We start from the raw sequence: 23,006 nt of genomic DNA on the forward strand, positions 1-23,006 counted from the left end.
TGCAAGACGCAAACAATATTCAGAGAACAAAGTCATTTTCCGTTGTGAACTGGAATCGCTATGACAACCCAGTGACATCTACATTGTTTCACCATCTTACATTTCTTATTTCATCTTGTTAAAGAGATTCAGTGGAGTTTGATCAGGTCGTTGTACGACTTGTTAAAAATGAAGGACGACGAGGAACTTTCTGTTCTCTTCTCTAATAAAACAAACTGGGTCACCAGTGTTTGATTAAAGCGTCACAGTCAACAGAGCATTTGGGCTAAAAAAACAATAACTATCCACGCTGTTTTTTTGTTTTCGTTTTAGTAAATATGTGTCATGGTCATGTCTCGGGAAAAATCGTGTCAGACCGAGCAAGCAAACACTGTTAGGCTATGAATGGATAAATCGTGTAGCGACATCATTCATTCATTTACTTATTCATTCTCCTTGCCATCTTGTTCGTGGTGACAGGAGGGGGATTTGGCTGGTCCCAGCTGTTACTAAACATGGCACACACACGCACACACACACACACACACACGCGCACACACACACACAAAACAGAACATCAGTCAAGTCTTTTTTCTTCATTTTTCACCAAACTACATTACAATGTACAATTTATGCCCGTGTTAGCTGACTTAAATGGGTGCTGCTCAGTTCATTCCTTTGTTATTTTGTACCTGTTCAAGTGAATGGATCATTCTGGACTTTTTATACCGACCAGTTTGGCAATTAGAGTAATATTCTATTATCTATGGTCTAGGGCAGGGAAGTGTGGTTTTATGACTCTTCCAAAATGACAAGAAAAGGTGCTCGCTTTTGAGAAATTAATGTCCATCCATCCATCCATTTTCTGTTCACCCTTGTCCCTAATGGGGTCGGGAGGTGCTGGTGCCCATCTCCAGCTACGTTCCGGGCGAGTGGCGGGGTACACCCTGGACAGGTCGCCAGTCTGTCGCAGGGCAACACAGAGACATACAGGACAAACAACCATGCACACACACACTCACACCTAGGGAGAATTTAGAGAAACCAATTGACCTGACAGTCATGTTTTTGGACTGTGGGAGGAAGCCGGAGTACCCGGAGAGAACCCACGCATGCACAGGGAGAACATGCAAACTCCATGCAGAAAGACCCTGGCCGGGAATCGAACCCAGGACCTTCTTGCTGCAAGGCAACAGTGCTACCAACTGCGCCACTGTGCAGCCCAGAAATTAATGTACATGTACAAATATGATCAATTGCTAAAATTATTTTTAAAAGTTTAAATATAGATAAAAACGTAAACAATACGCAATGATGTAAGCTGGGGCTTGCAAATGGTTTGTTTATTGATATGAAGTGTATGTAGGAAGGAGCCCAACCATGGATATAAAATGGAGGCATAAACAGGAGCTGTTAATTAAAGCGACTAGTGAGAAAAAGGTGGAGGCCGTGATTCTTCAGCGACTCTCCGCCTGCAGCTACGTTGGACCAAAAGGTTTTAAACCGCAACGTTTGCAAGAGGACCGACTTTCTCTTCGCCGTCCCGCTCGTTGACACGGTTCACCTTTTGCTGAAGAGGTTCGTCGACATTGAGCCGCAGCTTACAGAGAGGCATTCAAAAGCATGAAAGTGAAGAGCAGATGCTGAAAGCACTTGTGGCGATCGGCCCACCTGCCCGCAACACTGCTGCGCCGACGCTATGTCCTCTGTTATGTTATTTTTTTTCTGTCTAGTTTCTATCAAAATACAGTTGTTGGATGGAAAGGATTAATAGTTAGGTCCGTACTGGCGAGCCGTGGTACGATGTAACTGGAGGACAGGCTTTTCACTAGCAGGCTGAGGTGATTTCTGCTGCATGAAGGACACAGAAAAACCGTGGCTCTCGTTCTGTGGGAGCTCTCAGTGGGAGGTTTAGGTGGCAAAGCCACAGCCTTTTGTACTAATGCCCTCCCAGTATGCAGTCGATTCACGCTGCCCCTCTTTCCTCCCCCAGCAGGCCGTGGTATTTCGGTTTTAGCATTGGGAAGCCCAGTGAGCAATTCTTTCATCTTGGCTCAAAAGGTGATGGGCCTGCGGGTTTGATATTTACCACTGGCAAAGCTATATAAAAAAAAAGAAGAAAAACTGGCCCCAACTCTGCTCTCTCCTCACACCACATGGTGGAAATGTTATTACAGGGTGGAGGTTTAGTGCTGCAGGTGTTGAACACCAAAGGGCATTTGACCTTTGAAGGAGTCGTCAGGGTATGTAGAGTAAAAACAGGAGCAGAAAGGAAACGCAAAAAATATTTACTCCCCTTCGACTTTATAAACATTGAAAGTGGTTACGAATACAACTTTCGAAGTACTATGTGTTGCTCCAACACAAAATAGTACAGTTGAAACTGTGAAAAAAAACCAACTCAATAGTGTGGCATACACATCAGTAGAGATGTGTTCGTCTTTGCAAAATAGAGCAAGTTTAGTCAGACTGGACAGTGAGTGTCTGAGAACAATATTTTTCAAGCATCGCCTCAACTGGATATCAGTACAGACTTTGAATAGGCCCTTCAAACACAAGGATATGTTTTGATCTGAAAAGCCTTCTGTTTTAGCTTCGGTTGTGTGTTTGGAGATGTTGTCCTGCTGGAATGTGAACCTCTGCCTTGAACTCAGCCTTCTTTTTTTTTTTACAGTCTCTACCTCCTAGCCTGCTGCATTCAGCTCTGAGCTAAAGAAAAGCAACTCAACATCTCAATTCCCATTTCATCTGGTCAGAGTACACGCTTGTTCTTTACTGTGTCCTTAAATGGATTAAGGTCATACGACGTAAGCTGCTGCAGTCATGGCTTCTTATGACTTTATTCCAACAATGTGTGTTGTTTTTTTGACTCATAAAGATCAAAGTGATGGGATGCACAACCAGTTCTCTTGTCAACCGATTCTCTCTTCTGAGTTCTGGATATTTCCAGCTCCTCTAGACTGCTGCAAGGCAAACTGGCGGAGTCACGTTAAAATGAATGCTGGAAAAAAACCAGGCAGGGAAGGTAGAGCTGTTGATAGCTGATGAATTGCATCATCTACCCTCGGAGGGATTTAAGTCTACGTATCTAATAACAAGTCGACAATTTCCTCCTAGCAATGAGCATCATTTCTTCCTAAACACATATAGCACCGTACTGTAAACATTTCTCCTCGACGCGTCCCACAAGATTTAATAAGTGTTTGTTTCTAACTCAGAAGTGGGAAAATGCAGGTGAGGTGAGCATGCATTGTCGCAGATCTGAGAGCAGAGGCAGCAGTCATCTACCCTAATGCACCTCCGGGCAGCTCAGCACATCCATTTGAAGCAGTTTCTTCAGATTCATATCTACAGGGCTCTGAGATTTCACAACGTAATAGGATTCACTTGATTTGCTAAATCTAGAAGCATTTTCACATCACGGTTTATCACGCCGTTAATCAGTGCGGTTACTATAATTGGATAGCGAGGCAAATAAAATTTGCTTCCCTCCAAATAAATCTCTATTTTCAAGTAATATTGAGTGTCAGCTCCTCATCTGAGTCAGAGTAGGTTTTTTTTTTTTTTGCTTCTTCTTCTTTCTTTTCATCCATTTGTGGGATATTCCCCCGACTAAATGCCCTCAGTGCCAACTCGAGCAGAAATGTCACACTCAGAGATAATTTAATATCCCCCGTTTGCACAACGGCCTAGTCTCCCACTTCTCAGGGAAGCTTATTTTCTGAAACTTTTTCTTTTTTTTTGCTCGTTTACCTTGTTAGACTTTATGGATGCTGGTAGACTAAAGTAGTTCAATGTGACCCACATAAATCCAGCTGGATCATGTAACGCGTGGAAAAAGAAATTTGTAAGAGGTGAAACATAAGAGCTGAGATGTTTGTTGGTTTTTATTTATCTTTTAAATTTTTTTTGTCAAAGCCAGAATGATGGGGGATTAAAAAGTCTCTTGCGCTAATTAAATTCTTTGTCCAATTTGTGCAGCTGATTTTAAGAAACTGCAAAGGGAACAGATGGAGGTTTATATTTATTTATCTGTTTTTGAATTTGTTTTTGTTTTTTTGGTTTTTTTACCAAGGGAGAATTGGATGAACATCTTGGTCTTGCCAAGTGAATAGCGAACGTTCACACCTGGCAGCACCACCATAGCCTTCGGGATTTGGGAGCTTAGCTTTTAGAATATCAAAATGGAAGCTCTCGGCGTGTAAAGACTCTTAATCATCATCTTTTCCCAGATAAAGCCGGGCTGTTGCTCCCCGTCTCTCTCTCTCTCTTCTGGCAGTAATTACACAGCCCTGGTCGGCGTGTGGATCTACGGCTTCTTCGTCATGGTGCTGCTGGCCCTGGACTTCCTCTACTACTCAGCCATAAACTACGAGCTGTGCCGGATCTACCTGGAGAAGTGGGGTCTGGGCGGCCGCTGGCTGAAGAAGGCCCGGAACCAGTGGCACCGGTCCATGCCCGAGGAGAGCGAGGTCCAGGCCCAAGCCCAGCCCATGGTCCCCAGCAGCCACTACCAACCCAGACACAGCCTCAGAGGAGAGAGCCACAGCCCGACGCTCCTGCCCTACAACACGTCCACCGCATGGTGAGTCTTGACACGGCACATACAAAGGAGTAGGCGTAGTTCAATGATGTGATATATAGTGCTAGTGAGATGCACTGATTACATTTTAGTTGATTTACAATCTTCAAAGTTGTACAAATTTTAAAAAATATCTGTTTGGGTGTTTGCCCTTTTTCGGATTCTGGTGATTCTTTCTTTCTTCAGATCATCAAACAAATTCAAATTTCGCACAAAGATTACCTGAGTAAATGCAAAAATGTTTTCCAAGGTCTGCTTAATTTCTTAGAATAAAAAAAAAGCTATCCCAACCAACCAGCGTTTGTTTTTTGAGAGTCTTTTAGATGACCGCGGAGAAGGTTTGGTCCACTCTTCTTTGTAGGACTGTTTTAATTTAGCTGCACCACAACATGAATAGTGATAAACGAATTAATTAATGGTTTAGGGTCATGCCACAGTATGTGAAGCAGATTCGACTCCAGGTTTTGACTAGTCCACTTCAGAATCTTTTCCCAATCCAGAGGTGGATTTTTTTTTAAAGCTCTGATTCCCAATCTGATCATCCTGCTTGCATAACCCATGTGACCTTGTGTTTAAGATCGCAAACTGATGTCAAGAGATGCTTCTTCAAGTTGTACGAGTAGAAATCAGAATTCCTGATCACTTATAGAAATAAATGTCCAAAAGGTGAAGTACTCTGTTGCTTTTTCTCTTTTCAGAAAGTTCTTGTTTTATCTTATTAGTCCACAGAATATTTTGATGATCAAGACTTTTTCGTTTGAGATGGTTCTTTGGGCTCAAAATGTTTTACAACTTGCTTTGTAAGCCATTCCAAATGAACAGATGTTAATGTCTATTTCTTGTGCTCTTGAATGGGTTTAGGTCGGGTCATAATCTGTCGCCTTTTGATATCTTTCAGCCTACTTGTGAGACGGGTTTGTATGATTGTTCGTTTTTTTGGTCTGGCTTTAAATAGGCTAATGAAAGTGAACGCAACCATCCCTAAGACGTGTGGCACATCCCTCATTTATGGAGAATTTAACAAGGGGGTATTTATTTTAAATTTATTTCCCCATAACTAAATCTTTTCGTTGTATGGGACACTTAAGGAGCCTTTCTGTGGTGAACGGCGATTGATTATTAATGCTAGGAGCAGAGGCAACATTATAGCAAGTGTGTGAGAGGAGTCACTGTGACACAGGTTTTCAGAGTTAAGTGGGATTTTATGGCGTGTAGTCACCATGACTGCATAGGTCACATGTTAAACTGCCTGTAGCATCTTGTAATTTAGCACAATTAGTCCTAATTACTGTCAGAATTCATATTATGCAGGGTTTTTTCAAAGAACTGGTAATGGCTGTGGATAGGAGGGATATCCTGTAGTGATCAGTGTTGCAGTGAACACAAAAAAGCCTCTGACTGAAGAGCAGCCTGATAAAGAGGATGTTCTAGCTCTACAAAAGCATCGTGCTTTTACTGTTATCTAAAAATCACACTGAGATAAAAAAAATGGCAGTCTTGGTAAACAGCAGACGGATGATCAGTTGAACAATGACGATCAGTTATTTATTTATTTATTTATTATTTTTGCCTTAACATTGTTAAATAGGCTCTTCTAGTCAGATGCAAAAAATACCAAAATGAAAGCTAATCACCTTCTGATAGCATAAATAAACTATTAATCAAGAGCGCTGTGAAACGCTTCTGTAACCTCTGGCTGCTGAGAAATAATTAGGGCTTTAAAATCTTTCCAACACATCGCTTGCTACTGGGATTTTTTTTTCTCTCCTAGCTTTTACCGTCCCGCCCCCCGAAAAAAAACATTACAGTGTACTAGTTTGTCAGAGCCGAACATCTTCATGTTACTTGGCCTTTTTACCTTCGCAAGGCATCTGGTTAATGTCACCACGCAGTTCACAGCCACAAGATACTCCCCAGTGGGAGCTTTAGAGCAAGCATGCTCATGTTTTATCCAATAAAACAAGCTATGCAGCCCTTCCGTAATAAACATAATAAATATAGTTGCTATCCTTGGATATTCCTTCTGAGGCTACGGCGTCTCGGTAACAGCGGGCTGAATGCAGTGGAGGTTTCGTTACGGTTAATGGTCCAAATATCTGATTTACATGATTTCTGGGGGGGAAAAAAAAACGGTCTGCTAAAAACCAATCGATGCTAACATATGGTTAATATTTGTTAATATTTGCTGCAAAAAAATATCCACAGGTGCATTACGTAAATCTCTGTGGAGTACAGCACAATGTGATTTGTTCTGCTCTGATAAGCACATTTCCAACATGGATACCGTGTTGCCATTTGGAAGAGAGCAGTGAAGGAAGCAGATGTTTGGATACCAGTGAGGTGACTGACTTCAGAAATGTTGTTTATCTCTGTTTTCAAAAGAATATATATATTTGTTTTGTTTTCTTTGTAGTTTGTGCTTTATTATTTCAAGAGCAACATGGCGGGGAAGCCACGAGTCTAACAGCATAAATAACTGTTTTCAGAATATCTCCTGCGAAGTCAACAGGGGCTCCAGCATCCAGCTCAGCATTTAGTTTAGTTTAGTTAAAGAGCAAACACGGAGATAAGCAGACTGCACACAAACCGTTACAGGCAACAGCAGATAAAATCAACACATCTTCCAGGAACACAGACTCCCATCCTTCTGTCCTAATAAATGTCTTCCTGCAGAGCATTTAGCCTCCATGTCTGTGAATGCCTGTTGGTTTGAGTTCATCCAGCGCCTGTTTTAGAAAAAAATGGTCTGGAAAAAAACTCCTTCAAGCTAAATGAAAGTATTCTGGGTCACATAAAAACCGCTTTTTTCTTTTTTGTGGTGTTTTCTTTGGAAAACACCATCCTTCATCCTTTCTGTGTTTATTTTTATTGCTTTTGAGAGCAGTCAGGAAGACTCAAGGTGCATCAACCCCACAAGTGAGCGGAGTTAAGACAAAATGAGATGATTTACGACACCCGGAGTGAACCGCGGAGCGCAGTGACTGGTGGGGGGGGGGAAACATATCCTCCTCTCTTGCCAGACATTGTTCAAACTTTGATGAAAAAGCTGCAGAATCGAGGGAGCGCGGCCTGAACAAACATCCACTTTTGCGCAGGTGATTTTTCATCCAGGTCTCCGTCTCGGACGCGGCGCGCCCATATCTCTCTGACCAGGGTTCGGTCTCTTCCTCGAGGTAGACGTGTCTCTTGGGCCGTGATAATTTAATGTTGCGACGGTTTGACAAATGGCTAGGAGAAGCGGTGTGGACTGCGTGGACCCAGAGACGGAGGAGTGGGGATGCTGGAGAGGGGATCTGGAGACCCCTCTGCCGGTGGAAACGTGGTTAACTTAGACTCAACAGATCCGTAGAGCCTCCTCATTAGACACAAAGTCTGTTCGGGATGATGGGACTCATCAATCCTACACTGGCTTAGGCTCCTCTCTAATGCCTGTGTGCCAGCTTTTGGGTGGATAATGTTACAGTGTTGAAATACAACAAATTAAAGGGGGACCTAAAATTGTTAACCACTTCACCTTGTAAAAGTATTTACATCCTCAGCTGTCATATTCAGCAATTTTAGCACGGTTTAATTAGCACACATCTACAATTACAAAGTAGTGTGTAATTATAAAATGGAAGGAAAATGATCAAAATGTTTTACAAATTGCATCTGAAAAGTGTGGTGTGTAATTGTATTTAGCTCTCGGAGTCAATTAGTGGAACTATACTTCATTATAAGTGCAGCTGTGGAGCTATTGGTTCGTCTCTACCAGCTTTAGTTCTTCTTATTAGAGACTCTGTGATTTTCCTCCAATCCACAGAGAGATTGCCAGACTTTCTCCTTTGGGATATTTGGGTTACAATCACACTTCACGGTTCCACTAACTAAGGAAATTGTAAAGAGTTCCAACTGGATTTAGGTGTGAACTTTGACTGAATCATTTTAGCATAGAAAAGTGCTTTAAATTAAATATTTTTCATTGTAACTCTGGCTTTATGTTTAGGGTTGTTGTCCTATTTATGTAATTTTTAAAAACCCCAACAGGTTACTTATTGGTCTGCATTTAGCTAATCTTCCTATCAACTCTGATCATATTCTCTGAATCTCCTAAAAAAAAAAAAAAAAAACCCACACAGTATGATGCTGCCACCACTAAATCCTCTTTCACATAACATACGTTCAATAACCCACAAATATGAGCCTGTTTTTGGCTGATAATACATCAAAGGTCAGGCTTCAATCAAGCAGCTACATAGAACCGAAGTGAACTTGGACTGAAAATGAGCGTTACATATAAAACGAATGTCAGACATTCTAGAGCGTCACGCTGCAAGTATTTTTGTCTGGTTTCTTCTGCAAATATGAAAAACATTTTTCCTACTTTAAGTGGAGGGAAAAAAAAGTCTGTCAGTTTAACCAGTACTTTTTAAAATCTATATTCACAAATTATTACAAAACAAACTTATGTATCTCGCTGAAAAGTTACTTTTAGGTTCTTTGTGTCTTATTTCAAGTGTACTGCGTAAAAACACCAATGGCATGTGTTGCATTTTAAGTTTTGTTCTACATCTTTGGTAATGAAGAAACTACCACTGGCTGAAACCCCGTGATCCGTGTGTAAACGCTGTTTGCTTTGGATGTGTGTTAATTATTAACATTAAAACAGAAGAGAGGTTGATTTTCAGTGTGTTTGCCTTAAATCCACCAGCCAGATGGTTGGCCACTGTAAACATTACATCACGCAGGCTAGCCTTCTACATTTTAGCCGGACATAATAAGTGAAGGAGTCTGTTAGGAGCACTACGTTAAAGATTTTATTTCACAAAAGCTTGTGAAAACCATGTACGCTACGTTGTGTTGGTATGTCAAGTAAAAAGCCAGTAAAGTACATTGAAGTTTGTTGTACTGTGATAAATCTGGAAAACTTTATGCTGTGTAAACATTTTACAAGGCAGTGCCTGTTTAGTTTAACAAGGGAAGCCAACGTCAACGCTCTAAAAAAAAAAAAGTCAAACACTAACTTGGTCAAGATTGATGTCATATCTTGTCCAAGATGTGTTGCTATATAAAGAGTATCTGCTTTCTTTAAAAAAAAAAAAAGAAAAAGAAGAGGAAAGAAAGCAGCAGGGCGACTCTTACCAAAACCTAAAACAGTTCTTGAACAATCAGTAAAGCGACATGACAGATGCTTGGAGCTAAATTCAGTCACAGCCAGTTTCTCGGGACGAGATTAGAAGCGCGCGTTTGCAGTTTCACACGTTTAAGCTCTCCTCTGAATGCTGATAATGCTCACACTTCTTCTTAAAAGTGTTAAGCAACCAAAATGGGCGACAGCAGGCCGCAATGGATGATGCCCACGCAGTGCGTCATCAGGCGGCCCCTTGTTTTAACTGTGGGGATCTTTTCCCCCTCCACCGCCAGGGGAGACTGCAGGGAAATGCTTCAGAAACTAACTGGGTCCACTTGGTTTAACATCTGCTGGGCCAAATGTAAATACACAGAGTGTGGGTCAAATCCCAAAACTGGCTGAGCGGCATCTAAAAACAAATCCCAGTCCTCACAGAATCTTGGGCATTCTGCACCGTATGGCTGCCAGTGCAGCACGGCGATCCAGTCGAAGTATCCGCGGACGGAGAAAGTTCAGCTCGGTGTTCGGCAGAGGGAATACTGCTCTCTGTTTCGCTACGTGAGCCGGCTGGTTTACACTGCTGCAGATCTGCTGGGGGTTTCAGTGTAGGCGGCCTGAGAAAGCGCTTCTACTTTCTCTCCATGGATACCGTTTATTAAACTCCGCCATTCAACATATTCACTTCGGATTGAGCAAATATGGAAAACTTAATTCTCGCTCTTCAGCAAATTACGTTCAAGGGGAAAATATTGAGTCCACCCGATATTGTGGTTTATCTTGGTTTTATTGGAGCGATGCACCGGTTCTTTGCATACAGGAAATTGCCTGCAGATGGAAGTTTACTCACAGGGTAAATGGGAAGCCTAATGGCAACGACATCCGAGATGGTGATTGATTTTTATTTTTTTCCCCCTAAAGTTTGTATCTGATTTTTCTTTCTGCATTAGCATACAGCGTGGCCTGTGAAACGGCTAACTCCTACAATCAGAGCAGCTAGTTTGATTGATCTATTCAGGTCTGTGAAGCAAGGCGTATCTCAGAAACTAAAGATTCTCAATCAAGGCAGTTTGTTCCTCTCAGAATGGAAAGACCAAAAAAAAAAAAAACAACACAAACCTCAAGATAGAATTTGTTGAATAATTGTGGAATCGTTGCTCCACAGACTCACTTCATGTTCTTTTGCCAAAAGGAGCTAACGAAGAGACAACCCGGGACAGGATGTTACAAATCTAGTCAGATTTTAACATTTTCTTCTTTTTTTCTCCACAAAAACTCCAGTGTTTGGTGTGGTTTTATGTGATAGACTAATACAAAGTAATGCAAAATTGTTGTGAAGTGGAAGGAAATTGATTAATGACTTAAAATGTTGCCTTCATTTGTGTTCAGCCCACCTATGTCAGCGCTTCGCTAAGGCGCCTTTTACTGCTATTACAGCGGTTTTTCTTACAGACTTAATTATATAGAGATTTTTACACATTATTATGTAAGTCTTGACTTTGACTAGGCATTTTTAACAAAGGATTACAAACTATTTAATCGTAGTCTGGCTGTTTTTGCTTGTTATCCTGCTTGAAGGTGAACTCCTGCTTTTCTGCGTCTGCTGAAGACATTTTGGTTTTTTGGGGGTTTTTTCTGACCAGTGTCTTTTTTTTTTTTTCTCGTCACTCTTATTGTCCCTCATACTGTCAATATATTCTCCCACCTGAGCTGTAGATCTCTGCAGCTCCTCCGTGCACCTCTCGGCTACTTTGCTGCAAGGTATTGTGTCAGAGTGGGTTGAGTGCTACGAGTATCCACAATAACTTTGAAAACTTTCTTTCCTCGTCCTTACCACTTCATAATGTTGCACTGTTTTCTAATAGTTTATCAGATAAAATGCTTTGTTGTTGCAGTCGGACAAAATGTGAAAAAGGTCAAGGCGGGACAATTTGTCCACTTCAAGTTCCAGGCGCTGGCGAAGCTCACCTCCGTCTGGGTTTCACAAAACCAAAATACTGTAAGGGAGCTCGCGCTGAGAATCGTCTGCACTCGATCAAGACTCATCCTGTATTCTCTTTGTAGAGCATCCACTCTAAGATTCTGCAAAAATGATCTGATCAGCTGCTGACATTTAAGTCCGACTGGATTTGGTTTGTGCTGCAGAAATATCTCGAGCGGTAAGATAAGACACATTAGAGGTTTCTTTCCTCGTATTTGTTTTGCAGCAGATAAAAAAAATAATAAAATGCACGAGTCATTATTGGTTTCATGCAATCTGAGCATCTGCCAGGACAGTCATATATAAAAAATAATAATAATAATAAAACGGAAAGGAATAAGATGTTGGGCAACGTTAAATGACACCGCTGCAAAATCAGCCAGAGCTCCATATTGAATCCCTTGGCGACTGATAAGTCACTCCGCACTGAGAAGCAGCAGTACGTCCGCCCACTCGATCTGGGCTCTGAGCTCAGTGGGCCAGCTGAGCTTCACCATGTGGAGACCGGTCCGCGCGAGATGACATCTGTGGCCACATTTGGCGCGCGCACCTGACTCACCAGGCGTCGCAAGCAGAGCTCCCTGTAGTGACTCAGCGTTACCATCCGTGTGTAGTAAATCTTATCACCTTCGCCATCTTTTGCGTGGTGTTACATCACTTACTTTCCTAACACCTGCACTTCAACATCTGCTCTGCAGGAAGTGACGCCGAGCTGCCTCAGACTCTGGAAGCTAAAACAAAACATTTAACCTTCATTTTTAATTTTTTTCTGTTCTTTTCTTTTCCGCAGCGTGATCAAAGCCTCGCTCTGCCTGCTGCACATTGGCGTCCATCTTTGAACCCACCGGTTGGTTTTCTGTGATAATAATGGAACGGTGCATTATAATATTATCCCTGGCCTGTCTGTCCACGGAGCAGCACGCCAAGACCTTGTCCAATTAATGCAGCCCTCCATGTGGTTTGAGTTAATTAACATCATAGATGCTACAAAGACAGACGGACACAGAGCTCTGTTGAAGGGAGCGAGCGGGTGAGCAGGTTTAGGTCTTTGAAAATGCTACACTTAGCTTTTTGCAGTAATGAAAACATGTGGGATATCTGCAGTATTTAAAATTTTATTTTGGTCTGTACAGATTTGCAGGTCAGTAAATTAGAAATAATTTAAAATGAGGCTCATTTCGTTAAGTGAAACACCAGGTGTTGGTTCGAAATTGCAAATTTGAAAGGCTGTTCAAGTGTAGAGGAATTAAGGCTGCAGTGTAGGTGTCAGAAAAGTGAGACCTGATGTTGGTTGTTTCTTCATGTTTAATGTAGATGGCTTCTTTTCCTCCTTTTGTAAAACCACCTGTGTTCTTTACACAAAATATGGAAATTTGGAAATTAAATCCCAGTGTAAGATGAATCTGTATGCGGGTTTCCAATTTTTGAATTCCTGAAATAAATTGCCTTTTCCACGATCTTCTGATTTATTTATATATCTACATTCACCAATTTGTAACTGCTTAAACTGAGTTCCCCTAAAACAATAAAATAGCTTTTACACAAAGCCCAATTCTCAGAAAAGTGGACAGCTCATTGTTCCCAACTGCGGCGTGCACATGGCTCCGCTCATTTAGGCAGAAGAGATCAGTGGATGTGATTCATAGGAAGGAGGTGGGCTTGGAGTCCTGACGAGACTTACAGACTCCTAAAATATTCCTGTAAATTTAATTGCTTTTTGAAAAGCAGAGCAGCCCTGTTTTATTGGTTCTTCTGTTTTCTGACTGTGAGCTGAATTTAAAAACCAATAAGCTTTTTCTCTTTTCTTTTTTTCCCATATAAAGAACAATGTTGACCAAAAGGCTCAAAGAGCACCAGCTCTTAAGCGTAGACGGTGTCAACCGTAAGGCGAAAGCCTCTCTGTGTTGTTCGGTAGGAACCAAACCGTCTCCGTATCGACGGAGGGATTTAATGATGCAGACCCGTGCCCTCTGAGTAATAAAACGGCTTTTAGGAGAGTAAAAAGCACCGTTGGTTATCTGCTTGTTATCTGCCTGCAGTCCGTTTGAAATTACCTTCACTGCATATCCAGAAAAGTCTTATCTGTTTTTTTAAAGAGTCTTCCTGACTGTGAGGACTCTGCTTGTTCTCTGACATGCAGCTGAGTTGTTGTCATGATAATCTAGTCATGCACATAAACTGAGATAGTAATATTTATTAAATATTGCCTACTGAATGAAATATGTTTCCTCTAAAATTGTTCCAGATTTGCTAAGACACTTCAGATAAATTTATTAGATGTTTTAAACAGAAAGTAAACTTTTAACTGAATGTTAATTTAAGACTTGTACCATATTTTGTTGAAAGTCAAAAGCAGCAGCTGCTGCTGGCTTTTCCTTGTTTGAAATCGGCACTTTTAGCTTCGGTTTCATTTCCTTCAAAAATAAGCAAACTCTCCAAGTGTTTTCACATTTTGTTGAAATTTAACCACACATTTGATTTACTTAATAAACGATTACACAGGGATTTTACATGATCTGAACAGTGTGGTGGACATTTGCTTTCAGGCTACTGAACTAACACTTCAACCAAATTGCATTTCACTGCTGGGCTTTGAGCAGTTTTCTATAAAATCTCAAGAAGTTTGTGTTTGTGATTTGTCTAAATGCAAAAAGTACCAGAGGTATCAATACTTTTTTACAGCGCTGCATCTGATCCACTGTGTCCCTCAGCATTATGGTTTACCCTCATAATGCTGAGGCATCATGTGTCCTTACAGGTTCCATTTTCAGGTCAACGACATTTATCTCAGACGTTAATCTGCTTTAAGATACTGGCAAAATCAAATTTCTGGGTTCTTATTAATTTAATTTCTTTATATTTTCCATCAAGTTTCCCTGTTTTCCCATCAAGCCTCGGTCCTGGAGAGTACATTTTTGAAACTCTCAATGATGACCACTGCTTTTGAGCAAAACATGGACGGACACCTGTTTATAAAAATCCACCGGCCAGTTTCTGTTGTTCATAGATCTGAAATCTCTGTGTTATTTTATTTCACTTAACCTTCATTTTACCAGGAAAGTTGGTCGAGAAGAACTTTATGATTGACAAAGTGATTGCTGAGTTATCTTTAAGAATTCAGAAACATTGGATAAGTTATTTGTGTTGCGATGTTACAAGACAAAACATATATACATACCATCTGCTCTACTAACATAAACTGATTTGTTATCATTGCTCACATAGTGACTGTGAACTGAAGGCTGAAGCCAATTCTCCAACCCAAAACCTGAGGAAACGCTGCCACCATTTTAAAAAATCTCTAACTTGGGCAGATTTTCACCACATTATTCAATAAAATTCATTTGCATTTAAATGAGCAATTTAATTTGAAAATGTTAATTAAATGTTTTATCATCAGCCATCCCATATGATTACTTTAACTGATTAGTCATCCTGGGGAAGACTAGCGAGGGCAGCAACATGTAATCATCTTGTCAGCTGCTCTGGTACATCTCTACATCCGAATGCTTTGTTTTTCGTTGTGGAGAAAATGTAAAACGGGGCTGTCCGCCTTTCACTGGCGAGGACAGCATGTCAGACCTGAGAAGGCCTCAGAGTCAAAGGCAGCGGGGTGCTGCTTATTTGTCTCCCTTTGTTGTGATGACAGTCTGAATGTGCACTAAAAGGAGAAAAGGATGTAAAGAGGGGAAATAATTAATTCACCTCCTGCTGACTTTGTAGGTTTTTTCACAAAGGAGTTATCAGCATTAATTTTTTTTGTGGTAACTTTATTTAAAAAATCTGAAAAGGAAAAAGTAAAAAACTGACTTCCACTCCATTGAGTGAAATAACATTTTTGTCCGCTTTCGAACCACAGCTTGGTCCTTATTGCAGGAGAATTTGTTGGCAAGCACAGCAGTAAGAGTTTGTTAACAGCAGCTTGGCAGCTTTCAGCTCCAGATCCCTCCTACAGGTTTTTATTTTCTTTTGTTGGACTGAGATCTAGAGACTGCCTCAGCCACGCCACAATGTTGATCTTCCTTTGTCAATGATACGATTTGGGTTGGTTTCATGCTGGACGACCGCATCCGCCGTGATGATGAGGACAGAAGGTTCACAGACACCGAGCTCGTCCAGCGACCCCGCCACGCCGTGAAGCCGGACGCACACCGGTTCAGTTCGGATTTGTTTTTCACAGATCCGAACTTGGTTTTTTGTATTACCAATGTAAAACCAAAGCCTCCTCAAGCAGCTTCACAAACAGAAACCCATAATCATTACTTCTTCTAAACATGGCCAGTTGAGCTCATGCCTAAGAACTTGAACTAAGTCTGCGTTCACACTGCAGCCTGAAGTGACCCAGTTCTGATTTTTTTTTTTGACGTAATGCGACCTGCATCCGATCTTCTCATGACTGTCTGAACAACGCAGGTCGGATATATTTTTTTAAATGCCACTTGGGTATCCGATTCAAACGTGACCTAACGTCCAGGTCGCATTCTGAACGTCACTGATACTCAACAGTTCCCACTATTCTGTGCGACAGGAAGAAAAACAACAACCATGGTGAACTATAACGAGGATTATGTTGTTAATATGCTGCTCCGGTTGGACAACAACTTCAAATGTGTAAGCTGTTATCATCCATGTTTAACACAGAGCACTAATTCTTTTTGATGGCGGTTGGCCAAACACTGAGAACGCTGACGTTATTGCGCCCTCTACTGCGCATGCGGGACACTTTCAGATCGTTTGCCGTTCACATTGCAGAACACATACAAGGTCGCATATGTTTGGCAGTGTGAACGGCCACAGCAGAAAAAATCCGATTTGACCAAAAAATCAGAACTGGGTCCCTTCAGGCTGCAGAGGGAACCTACTGTAGTCTTTGTCTCATTTGATCACAGTATTTCCCCCCCAAGTATTTTCTGAGTCACTGTCAAACTTTTGATTTTACAATGACTGTTTTCCCAACGGTGTTCTCGGTGACTGCGACTACAACTGCCTTCAGATCAATAACAGGCTCTTCCCGTGCAGCTGTGAGCTAATCTCCGCCTTTTCCATGATCATTCAAAGCGCAACAAAAAAAAAGGTGAGGGATCATAAATCTCTGCATGAAGCAAGAACTGTCGCCTAACTTCAAACTGATGGATGACGGTGATGGATGTTCATTTTACGTTTCAACTATTTCAGAAACATTGGATAAGTTATTTGGAAATATTACACCAAGTGTGATCACCTTTGCACAAAGCTGTTGCAAATGTCTGATAACTTGTATCTGATGTCGTTTGGCAGCTGCTTACACACAAGGACTGAATCTTGTCGGATAACAACCGAGCACAAGTCAGACGTCTGGTTTGTTTGTAAGAGATAAAACCTGTCATTCAGTTGGTTGCTAATAATTTCACCCTTTTGTCATATTTTTCTTTATTTTTGCAGTTTCGGTATCCATTATGCCCAATCTTTTTGGTTATATAATTGTGCCTCCTTTTAAAGGAAGGCATCCTCTATGAACCGTGGCTCAATTCATACTCATTAATGGGACGTCTCAGATTTACTATGGCAACCAGTCATGGAAATATGGCTTTATGGCTCCAGTAACTCTTATCTACCAACAAGAGGGCACATAAATGTTTTGGTTGGATGGGTTTTTATATTTTAAAAATGAAAGAGGCACAAACACTGATCAAAGCTACACGGAAAACACAGTTTTCAGGAAATAAAGAGCCATTTTATTACGTTACGCAAGAGATTTTTATAATTAATCCCCTTGATTCATAATAACAATTTCATTAAATTGGAAAAAAAGGAAAGGAAACTAAAAGTTGTGACTCATATTATCCCAGTCTCTTCAAAGATTTGTTGTAGGTGCTGGTTGCTGTGGGCAGAAGGATCTCCTGCAGCAGTCTGTATTACACCAAATAAGAAGAAGCCTCTGACTGAAGACGCTCTGTTGTTGGCAGTCTCATTAAGAGGATGGTTACAGTTGTCCATGATGTTTTTCAGTTTATAAAGAACGGCTTACTTTAACATAGTATAAAAATGCATGTAGTTAAACTAGATGAGCATGAATTGACAGATGGGAAATGGCAAGTAAGGTGGGACAAAATGGCAATTTGTGATACAAATTGACAAATTAACCTGGAACACATTGTGACAAGGAAATGAATATTACTTTTTGCGTATCGTGTCGATTCTTGTTTGATAAGTCATCTTTTCACGTCACAATAAGACCACTGGAACTGGCCAATAAATTATAAACCGCTCATTGTTTTTATGCAAGAAAACTCTATTTAGCTCTTTAATTAGCAGACGATCAAACAACTAGTTCCCCAACTGTGTCATATTTTAATCTGAGATGAATTCGGTTCATTTTGACCTCATTGCTGTTGTTGTTGTTGTTGTTTTCTCCTTTTGAACAGAATAATGCTGCGTGCTGAGTGGACAAACTGAAGAGTAGCAACACCTGGTTTCCTTATACAGAACAGAGGAGATGTCCCAGAACCCCTTCTGCAGTGTGGACTGCAGACACGTCACCACCTTCGGCCTGGCCATACTGTAGTAGTTTGTAGTGACTACTGCCAATACGTAATGAGCACAAACACCCGAGGACGGACAGAAGCAGGTTTTTGTTTTTTTTTAAATCTTTTTTTTAGGAAGAGATGATCAAAGAGGACTCTTTCAGCTGCAGCCCCAGCAGAGGAGAGACGGGTTCATTTTACTGCTCAGAGGGATTTTCGTGATCCTTTAAAAGCAGCCGGCGCGGCCCGGAGCGACGAACTGGAAACCCGAAACCCCGCGGGCCTACAGACACAGCTCCTCTTTCTACAGTAGATATAAGATGTTTATCACGCCGCTGTGTCACTTTGTGTTCAGTAGCAGTTAGACACAGTCGTGGATTATCTATTTGGTGAATTATTTATGTGAACTAGTAGAAGAATTTCTATGAGTGGCTAACTTTCTGAACATACAACAGCTTAGGTTGATGCTGAGCATCTCACTTAGAATGTTTTTTTTGTTGTTTTTTTTTTGTTAAAACCAGACAAACGTGTTCTCAGTGATGCTAAAAAAACAAAAAAAAAACATAAGAAAATGTTTTAACTCCTCCTTGACAAAGACACAGCATCACAGTTTATCCTCTGGTGGTTTCATGATCCTGACATGAAGTCCTCCAAAGGTTCTGTCTCTTCACCCAGAACATTATTGAAGATCAGGGACGGCTTCGCAGCAGCAGCAGGAAGCTTTATGCCAAGTTAAACACATCCACAATCCTTGGTGACAAGCCTTCAGACCAACAACAAAGCCAGGCCGATACTTTTAAGGTTAGTTTGTAATATTACGACTCGTCTGAAGCTGTACAAGCGGCAGCTTCGTTAGCAATATGATGCAATCGATTAACCGTAAGCTCCTTTATAAGGAGCAACTCTGTATCCTGTACTGGTCATTGATAATTGTAAGAAATTAGCCATGACTTAAAGAAAAAAAAAAAAGAAAAGAAAACCATCCGGGCCCCGTCAACACTGGCAGCAATAATGTACAGCAGCCTAATCAGAAAGATGAACTGGTGCCATGAATCCAGCAGGTTCTGACTGGGGAAAACCCCTGACCGCAGACCGCGTGTGCTTAGAGGAGAAGGAAGAGAAAAGAACATGTTTGTATTTCAGAGTAAAAGGACTCGTAAGAAGGTCTCCAAAGATTTATGTGTCAGCTTGGTAGGAGCTAAATTATTACCGCTTTGTGGAAGAAAGCTGTACAGGAGAGTTGCGTCCAGTCAGAGCTTTCAGACTTAAAGTTATTTACTGGAGAATATAAGTCAAAATGCCCTCCATTATTTCCAAGTCTCTTTTTGTTGGTTTTACAAAACAAAAGCCTAAAACCACAATACAGTGCCTTGTAAAAGTGTTCAAACCATGTTGACATTTTGAAAGTTTTTTTACATCACAACCACACCCTCCGATGTATATTTTTGGGGATTTTATGTTGTAGAAGAACCCTAAAGTTGTGACCCGGACAAAAGATATTTTGCCCATGCTTTGAAAAATAGCTCAAGGCCGAACTTGTGGATGCCGCCGCCATGTTTCTCTGTAGCGGATGGTACATTCAGAGTGATCTACTGGGTTTTCCTCCAAGCATAGTGTTTTACATGTAGCCAAAAAATTGATCTTGGTCTCATCTGATCGGAGAACCTTGTCGCTCATGTATGCATAACCCCCTAAACACAAAATACGGCAAACAAAAAATAGGAATTCCTATAGCTTTCTTTCAATAATAATCTGTCTTCATGCCACATAAAGAGCAGCGTCTCCCACCTGAGGCCTTCGTCAAACTTCTGGATTTACACTGAGCTTAAGCCGAAAGGCAGCTGGTTGCCCTGGATTTTATTTTAAATTCTCAGAAAATACGTCAAGGTTCGTGGTTGTGACGTGGCAAAGTGTGAGAAAAACCTCGAGGGGTGTGAATGCCTTTGCACAGCACTGTAAATGTATTGATTTATTTTGGATTGACGAGTGATTATAAACTAGTTAAATATAACAACCTACTATTGCGATTTCACAGTGATTTTAGTACCTGTTACTCCACCGCCTGTTTTGCCCCGTTAATGAATGGACTGCTTTGCTCGAGTTTTATCTTAAACTAGCAGACACGTCTTCAGCTGTTTTGTCCTTTTGTTGATTTATTCACCCAGTCGTGTCCCATTTAGACACACTTAACGATCTGCCACAGTGGACAAAGTCATAAAAACTAAGTATTCACATTTAAATGGCTTAAAGGGACATTGGAGTCACTTTCGCCTAGAATATTAATTACAGAAACACCAAAGTGATTCCTAATTGACTGACTAAAAGATATAAAGACGATATTCAGCTCTACTATCATCTGAAGGTTAATACTTCGGGCCGACTCTGAATCAGCTGCTGAATCCACAAAAGAAAAAAAATCCTCTTTTGGTGGAAAAGTCATACAAAGCATCTTGTGGTCATTAGACCACTGACTCCAAACAATTTGGTGGAGCAAAAACAAACCAGATGGAGGATTTGATTCTTTAATCTCAGCGCTCCATGAAGTCGGCCAGCGTCATCCGTTACCCGTTATCTCCAGTGATATTCAAATTTGCTGAACCGCTAGAGCAACTTAATTCCCACTTTCAGTAGCTGAAGTTTAATTGCGCGCTTGCCCCAGAAGACTTGTGCCATCAACTTCTAGGGGGCAGAGAAGAGGCGGGATGTGTCCAAGCGAAATAATTGGCCCACAGCTCAGTTCTGGCTTTAAATTACTCTCGCTCGCTCAGAGTGTGATGAACAGCAGCAGCAAACAGGAAGGTGAGAGCTTTAACAGGGTGCGGCAGGAGAATAGTCCCCAAATCTGGATCAATTTAGAATTACATTCATGTATTTTTTAGCGCTGTATGAATTTTTTTTTTCTTTTTACATATCACTGGTTATAAAATGCATTAGTCTTACCCAGGAAATTTAAATCGAAAAGTAGTAGCAGGATCTTGGATGGAGTTCATCATCCAGAGACGTTTTTAGGAATCCTAACTTGTTTTCAATGTTCCAACCTGGTTTCCTGTGATGTTTTCTGTTTCGTCCTTATTCTGGCCTGACGTGATGTGGTACTGTTAATCGTATCAGCTCAAGCCTTTCTCCTGTACTGAAAGAAAAAAATAAATAAACAGATGTGGGGTGGGGGGGCAAAGGAAGCACACAGCTGTTTCCGTCTCTCCAGGTTGTCATGGTAACAGTTGCCTTACAGTTAAATCCCCCACCTGTACACAGAAGCTTTGTAGTGGTCGATACCTCACTTTTCTCTGGGTGTGGTGATGAAGGCGATGGCGTGCACCGCGTTCTGTCTATGTACCTCCTACTAGATAGAGCGTAACTTTTTCAGTGAGATTGTAATTGCACTCGTTGACTTTGTATTGTCACAAAAGGGAGAAATAATAAAGTTTTATCTTTTCCAGTGTGTTTAAATCCCTCTGTGTGAAGTTAGTCTCTTTGACAAAAGGAAGGAAAATCATCAACAGGACAATGAATGAAGCGCCACACTTTCCGAGCCTTTAAAATTGGGCTTTAAATGTACTATGCTGAGTATGTAGTTCGTCGTGTGAAGGCAAAGACGCCAGGTGATGGCAGACTGACAGGAAGCAGGAAGGAGAGGGGCGGGGCCAGGACATACTTTTTGGGGGGGTCGGGCTTGGAACCCATTGCAGCTCTAGTTTTGTTTACATTTCTACAGCAGAGCAGCAAAATTATTGAAATAAAATATGTCATAAAACAAAAAAACATCAGGAAAGAAAATCAGAGGCAGTATTGCCAGATCTATTTATTGCTACTAATTTATGTTTATTACCTTGAAAATGTATTTCTACACCTTTAAAACTTTTAGAACCATTGTCATGGTATAACCACAAACTTCAGGAACTTGTGCTACAAAACGTAGCGTAAAAAATGAGAGGTCACAATTTGGAGCTGCAGTGTGTCGTGCATTTCTATTTAGCACCATATTTCTTTCATAAAATGAAAGGATGTTTCTTGTTGGTGGTGATCTGAACAGGGTTTTCACACCGAGCTGAAGTTGAGGGAGGTTCAAGTTACAAAGTGTCTAAGCGCTACCTCTTACTTTGCACAACAGGAAATGTGAAGAAATTATGTTTTCATAAATTGGGCCATCGTAGGAGCTGTGTGGCGGCAAAAGGAGAGGTTTGCCCAGCGCGGCCATTCATCTAAGAACCGGTAAATAGAGTTCACCCGTGAGTAATTTATCCTCTGTGTAACTCCAGCTGTTCTGACGGCCTTTAAAGTTTGGTAGCAAACATTAGTGAAGAAACAGCACCATCGGTCGAGGAAGCACAGGAGACGGATCGGGGTTGGAGATGTGGAGAATTTTAACGATCAGTCAGACTCTGAAACATTATTCCACTATCAATGTGTAAAACCTTACATCATTTCTTCCATAAAATGTGGTGGCACCATGGATGCTTTACTGATGCACCAAAGGTTCCTAAAGTATGAAATAATGTTATTTTTTCCCCTTGTTTTGTTTAGCAACTCAATACTGATGGGGGAAAAAAAACTTGTATAATAGCCCTTATAAGCTAAAAAGGAGGAATCAGCCTCTTTGACTCTAGCAGCCTGTTACAAAGGCATCCTTTGTACCAGCTGCTTTTGTGGCATAATGTATATTTAAAATGAATGTAACTGCTTAACAGAGAGAAAATAGTGACAAGTACCACAGCAAGGGTTTAAAATTAGATTAAAACAACAAAAAATAAGATAGTGTATGCTTAAATTCATTATTTCTGTCACATTTCTTGAAGACGCAGTTTTCAACTTCTCTTTTCTTCAGGACACCGTTTGAGGTTCAACTTCTCGTTC

At 41.0% G+C, this 23,006-nt stretch overlaps 1 protein-coding gene across 2 annotated transcripts in view; it reads left to right on the forward strand.

The window, feature by feature from the left end:
- The window catches only part of shisal1b (shisa like 1b), a 52,340-nt gene extending 30,738 nt beyond the window's left edge, over positions 1–21,602 (forward strand). The window contains exons 4-5 of one of the 2 annotated variants that reach the window (XM_028044884.1): positions 4,259–4,564; positions 18,054–21,602. In XM_028044884.1, the coding sequence (XP_027900685.1) occupies positions 4,259–4,564; position 18,054 (307 nt within the window). In that variant the 3' untranslated portion in view covers positions 18,055–21,602. Of the gene's footprint in view, positions 1–4,258; positions 4,569–18,053 lie in introns of those variants that run through there. The other variant, XM_028044875.1, reaches the window with a different exon arrangement.
- The last annotated feature ends 1,404 nt before the right edge of the window (positions 21,603–23,006 follow it).

This window comes from Xiphophorus couchianus, chromosome 2 (assembly GCF_001444195.1).
Source record: "Xiphophorus couchianus chromosome 2, X_couchianus-1.0, whole genome shotgun sequence".
NCBI classification, from domain to species: domain Eukaryota; kingdom Metazoa; phylum Chordata; class Actinopteri; order Cyprinodontiformes; family Poeciliidae; genus Xiphophorus; species Xiphophorus couchianus.